At 38.1% G+C, this 6,634-nt stretch overlaps 1 protein-coding gene across 1 annotated transcript in view; it reads right to left on the bottom strand.

Moving 5' to 3' along the window:
• Positions 1-5,620: 5,620 nt before the first annotated feature.
• Positions 5,621-6,634, bottom strand: part of LOC121385986 — a 7,614-nt gene continuing 6,600 nt past the window's right edge. Inside the window, exon 5 of the mRNA XM_041516780.1 lies at positions 5,621-5,655. Within this exon, the coding sequence (XP_041372714.1) occupies positions 5,621-5,655 (35 nt within the window). The remainder of the gene's footprint in view (positions 5,656-6,634) is intronic.

Genomic DNA, 6,634 nt, shown 5'->3' on the forward strand with positions numbered 1-6,634 from the left:
ATATAAAAATAATTATTTTCAAATGCAAATAGAGTTGTATTATTTTGTACTGTAAACATTTGGCTGTAAAAAGTACGTCGTTAATGCTATGACAGTCTGTGACGGAACATGCTCTTAATTTTGTTTTCGCCTGTGGCGATATTAATTGTTTTAGAGGGCCGTGTGCAGTTCCAATATGCACTTAAGCCCAGGTGGCCAGTAGTTACGTAATACCTCCGCGAGTGCGGTTTTTACAACCGTGATTTTGGCGACTAGGCGTCATTGAGTCTGGCGATCTAAGAAAAATATACCGCTTGGTCGCTGTGGAAATAGCACTTGTAGGGATTCGATGCCGCGATGTACCCCCAGGCGATATTCGGTTTTATGATAAATAGCTAGGGTTTTAGACATATCGGGGAGAAACATAGGAAGGCTTCCAGGGATCGCTGTCCGTTTGGACTTGGTAAATATCATTTCTGCTCTGTTGTATAACCTTGATGTGATTGATGTGACTTTAAATATTTTAATACTGTATTATACCAATATTATTTAGACGGTGCTGCCGGTCATCTGACGCAGTATACTGTAGGCTCACTGTTCTATATAATTATTAAGGATTAGCCAGTCATCCTAGAGGACCTAGGTAAACTGTAGGTTATTGTCTTTATTGTGATAGGTACCAGTATTAAGTCTGTATTACAAGGTTATTGAATGAGTAGTAAGGGTTAATTAAAAATTAACCAGTTAGGAATTGAGTTGTAATTCCTTTATTAATTAAGTTCCCCTGGAAGCGTTTCTCAATTATCACACGTTACTGAACGAGTAGTAAGGGTTAATTAAAACTTAACCAGTTAGGAATAGAGTTGTAATTCCTTTATTAATTAAGTTCTCCTGGAAGCGTTTCTCAATTATCATACGTGTGGGTGTTGTGTCACGGTGAAGTGATTAGCATATTGTGTAAACTAGACACCTAGAGATTAACTAATTAAGTGATCAGTTCTGGGTTGTTATTATTTGTTGTTGTTAATTATCTACTGCGGCAGTACATTTGTCAGCGTAGGTTAATACAGATTCCAAAGTGTATTGTGTTTTTGTTGTGTTTTCTAGTGAACTAAACGTGCTATAATAATATATACTTTATATAAGATCTTATCTCTGATCATACCTAGATGAGCCAGCGGGTATAACTGCCTGTTACAGAGAGGTCTAATAGATATACAGTTAGGAGAGAGATTTGGATAATCGTGTTTTATTCAGTTACGGGTATTATAGGATCCCCGTGACAGGAGTGAAAATTGGGGCGCTCGTCCCGGATCTGAAACGGGACATGGATATTTGAAAAAGTATTGTGTGTAAATGGGGGCTTTACAAATTATTTTTACAAATAACTAGAAGTAGCAACGTTGTTCACTAGAAAATTAATTAATAATAAGTGCGTCATATCTAAACATGGATAAGAATTTGCTGGATAGGCATACGCTCAGTGTAGTGGAGATTAAGCGAGCACGTAAGACCGAGTTAGTTGAAATCGCAAGTGAGCGGGAAATTGATTTAACATCAGCTAACACCTTAGGTGATATAAAGACAATTATTATACAGGAAGTGTTGGGTGATAGGCCTGTTATGGAAGACAGTGAGATTGTTCCAGAGATAGAGAGACATGAGTTAAGTGTGGAACAACAATTAGCTTTTAAAAAACTTGAGTACGAAAGAGAAGAACGTGCATTAGATAGAGAGAGAGAGAGAAACAGAAGAGAGGGATAGAGAAAGAGAAAAGAGAGATAGGGAGAGAGAAAGAGAAGAGAGGGGTAGAGAAGAGAGAGATAGGGATACAGAATTCCAGTTAGCAAAATTAAAAGTGGAACAGGAGTTAAAGTTGAATACTGAAGACGAGAGGCAGGAAATGGGTTTAACATGTCGGAAGCGTATAGATCAGTGTCTGTATTTGACGACCAGGAGGTAGATATGTTCTTCCATCTTTTTGAACGGGCCGCTAAGCAGCTAAATTGGCCGCAGTCTAAGTGGACATTGTTAGCCGTGTCTAAGTTTAAGGGGAAGGCTAGTGTAGCTTATAATTCAATGAGTGATGAGCGAGCAAGTCAGTACGACCTAGTTAAGGCTGCAGTGTTGAGAGCGTATGATTTACGACCTGAGGATTATCGTTTACGGCATAGCGAGTTGACAAAAACGCAGGGTCAGTCTTATAGTGAGTTTGTGGCTAAGAAGGCAGGGATGTTTGATAAATGGGTGGTTTCTCATCAGGTAGAGTCATATACCGAGTTACGGGAGTTGTTGATCTTACAGGACATTAAAAATGCATTACCAGTTAGCTTACGTATTCATTTAGAGGATCGTGATGTCTAAAAGATAGAGGAGGCAGGCATAGTGGCAGATGATTACGTGTTGATACACAAAGCTCAGGCAGTACAGGGTAGCTCTTTACGACAGGGTGATAAGAAGAAATTTCAGCCAGGTTTTTCCCGGGAAAGTAACTATCGGGGAGAGTCATCTAGTTGGTCAGCTAGTCAGGCAAGGAATGCACCTGGTGGGCAAAGTAAGGATAAGCCTGCATTATCAGCCAATGCACGAACTTTTCGTCCACATTGCAGTTACTGTAAAAAGGATAACCATCTTCTCGGGGACTGTTTTAAAAGGAAACGCGATAATGCGCAAGTGGTCGGTTTAGTGAGGTCAGCTCCGTTAGCGAGAGAGTTAATGGTTAGTCCTATGGCAGAGAAAGTAAACCCGTATGTGTCCACTGGTATGGTCTGTGATGTGAAACAAGAATTGTGTCCTAATGCAATATCAGTCCATCGAGATACTGGTTGTAGTCAGTCGCTTATAACGTCAAAGTGTTTAGCTGGTATTGAGAATTCAGATACAGGACGTAGTTTGGCCTTAACCTCGGTTACTGGAGAAAAAATGGTTGTCCGGTTACATAACGTTTTCTTGTGTTCGAAGTTGGTGACGGGACCAGTCATTATGGGTGTTGTAAAGGCTCGGGTTTACAACATTCATTTACTCGGGACAGATAATTCGTAATTCCTCGTAGCTCGTTAGTTATTCTCTAAATATAATTTTAAATATAGAACTATATATTAAAATATGTAAGAGTTTCTTCACGAAAGTATAGTACTTGTTAAAATTAATTATTTTTCTTGGAAAAGTCCTATCAAAGTCAACTGCCCGATATCTTCGAAAAGCGAAATTGTAAACTAAGATTTTTATGTATTTAGTATTTGGGATTGAATCGGCAATTTTAGAAATGCTCAATATATTTAGTTTGCTACTTCTTGTTTGTTTATTTATTCTAATGGCTTTCTTTATTATATTACTGGTATTGCAAAATCTAATGCAACGTCACAGTGGTAATTTGAATACCATCTGCATACTGACAATGGCTACTCTGTTTATGGATATTCAGTCAAGATTGTGTATATGTACGTTATATTTTTTGTCAATGATTATCAAGAAATCATTAAACATGCACGGTAGCAACAATTCACACTTAGAATGTTGTTGACATTTCAGATTTGTGTGACATTTTGATACATACAGATTAAACCATGTAACACATTCTTGAATATATTTGCTATTACTGACGCTCCGCATATGTATACTGGTAGCATTTGTGAAACTACAGTATTCCCATATATAATAAAACAAAACATAATTTCCTATTTACTGTTATAAACACTTATATAAGACCTAAACGTATTTGTTTTAGGGAGCCGGATCATATGTAGAAAAAGGCCCGACAGCTAGCGCACCACGGCTGGTATATATGGTGTGTGCTGTCCTGCGGGTATGGTACATACACATGATCCCTTGTTATCAGTGGAGAAACGTAGCAGGTTTTCTCTCTAAGACTATATGTCAAAATTACGAAATGTTTGTCATCCAATATATTTTGATTATACAAATGGTGCATAATAATTTGTTTATCCCTGACCCGTTAGGCTTGGGTCAAGCACTAAACGAACAAACAAAACAGGCCTACATTTCGTATCTATTGTTTTCCGACACGTTCCACATTTTGTATGCCTAAATAAAATAATATAAGTGTTCAAAACAAACCGAAAAACGGTCTTTCGCAGGTTAAGGTTTGTGGAACCAGTCTTTGTTTGGAGTGGCAGTCCTCCTACAGAAGGAAGAGGGAATGGTGTATATTTATAGGGAGTGGCAGCCCTCTTATATGCGAAAAACATGACAGTTATTCATGACAGCTGTCACGACCTTGTCGAAACTTACTTTGTACTTTGCTGTTCAAATTAAGTGGCAGATTCAACCCATGAAAATTGACAGTAAACATGCAACATATTTTGGACAAAGTTATAAGAAAGTGAAGTAAGATTATATGACGTTGAAACGTGAAAATACCCTTTAAAATATACTAGTGATCGTGTCCATAGCCGTTACTGCTCAGAGGTACATGCGTTTTTAAAAATATGTAAAATGCATTTCGTGGTACTAAAAACTCCAACATGACCAGAAACACTTGAGATGTACGGACATAGACAATAATAAAATGTACGTAATGTCTGATTTCAATTAACGTCTCTAATTTGTTTTAATGTTCCAAGGGTCTGTCACTTTAAACAATAAATAAAGTAAAGTTTGTTTTATTTAACGACACCACTAGAGCACATTGATTTTGTATCTTATCATCGGCTATTGGACGTCAAATATATGGTCATTATGGCACTGTTTTTTAGGGGAAACCCGCTGTCGCCACATAGGCTACTCTTTACGAGAGGCAGCAAGGGATCTTTTATTTGCGCTTCCCACAGGCAGGAGGGCACAGCCCATGACCATTGTTGACCATACGGATCACATATTTGGTGATTTGAAATGTACAGTGTACTTGATCTAACCATCGATATCAATTCACTGGCATGTTTCGGGTTGGCACCTTTTATCGGCCCAATGGGGACGTCTAAGACCACTACAGCAACGTCCCTCTCACTAACCACTAATAACTTACCATTAATACACTGAAATAGACAGACCGGGAGGTGGAGGAGGGATCTAGCTCAGTGGGTTGCTGCGTCGCAGGATCGAACTACCTCGGTGGATCCATTTAATTGATTCGGTTTCTCTCGTTCCAACCAGTACACCACAACTTTTGAAAGGCCGTGGTATGTGTTTTCCTGTCTGTGGGAAAGTGCACATGAAAGATTCCTTGCTGCATTAAGAACATGTAGTGGGTTTCATCTAATGGCTACGAGTCAGAAATACCAAATGTGTGAAAACCAATAGCCGATGATTAATTTATCAATATGCTTTAGTGGTGTCGATAAACAAACGCAACGTTAAATACATTTATTATATGCGCTCACTAACCACTACTAATAGTCCAGGAGCCAGGTCGATTTATCTATGTCGGGGAGTCAGGAAGGTTTGAACATGGATTCTTATTTTAAAATATGGAATGCTTAGAAAGTATGTTTAGAAAGTATGTTTTCAAATGTAGATAATGCATTCTTGATAGGTGGAAACACGTCCAGGGCGTTCTCTCCTTCCTGGCTTTATCAGTGGCTCCGTATCACCATGCACATTATCAACTGGTTCAGGAAATTCATAATGTCCACTGCGATTAGTGGCATCAGTGGGATTCGAGTGGAAACTTAATAAAACAAAATCAACTGATCCCGAAGTTATGTTTCAGGGGCAAATCTAGAAGTTAATCAAAGGAGGAGGTAATTCCTGAATGGGTTATGTCCACATTTTGGACATGGTTTGTTAGCAATGAGTTCCCATGTTTAGTGAAGTCTTTATAGCGTATGGTTTATGGTGAGTGTAGATAGAGTTTATGGCGAGGGTAGGTACCCACGCGAAACTGATCCTTAATGGTATTAGGGTCAAATTAGAGGAAATTAAGTTTGTTTAATGTTATCTTTTAGGGTAGGGTCTTTTCTGACAACTATGCTACTTAAAGTTCGCTTTTCATAAATATGATTATATCGGATCATAATGTATGACAATTTACATGCAAACCATAGGGAAACGATAAGAAAATCAACTAATCTCGAAATTATTTGCTTACTGTTAATGTTTTTAAATGTAGCTTTCTTTGGTATCCGTGCTTATTGACGTTTATACAGGGTAAGGTTTATGGTGAGGGTAGGTACCCACACAAAATGTACCTTTATTGAAATCTGTTTAAGATAAGGTTTATGGTGAATGTGGGTTCTCGCACCAATGTGACATTTAAAGGTTACTTTAGGGGTCACTTTTGATGTCAGTAGGGGTCGAAATCAGATCCATCCAATTAAAGTTGAAGTAGCGAATATATACCTCGGTTTTAAACACTACAACATATGTTTCGCTATTAGAGCCGTTTACGATCACTGAAATCAAACATGATTTATATTTTATTCTTCAGATTATCAATTTCCGTAGAACCGAAGTGTTTCTGGTCATCCTGATGTTTCTAATAAAAAAAAACCAACATATTTTTAAAGACGCCCTTGCGTCTGAGAAATAGCGGTTATTGATTCGAGTTCCAGTCTATTTGTAAGGACATTTCCCGGGTGTAACGTCACAGACTCTTCTTTCACTCTGTTGTAACTTTATCCAAATGAGTTACAGGTTTGTAGATTAACTAAACTTAGTGGCCATTTATTTACGGATTAAAACTAGGGTCTGCGCTTTT

Source organism: Gigantopelta aegis, chromosome 12 (assembly GCF_016097555.1).
Source record: "Gigantopelta aegis isolate Gae_Host chromosome 12, Gae_host_genome, whole genome shotgun sequence".
Classification (NCBI taxonomy): Eukaryota; Metazoa; Mollusca; class Gastropoda; order Neomphalida; family Peltospiridae; genus Gigantopelta; species Gigantopelta aegis.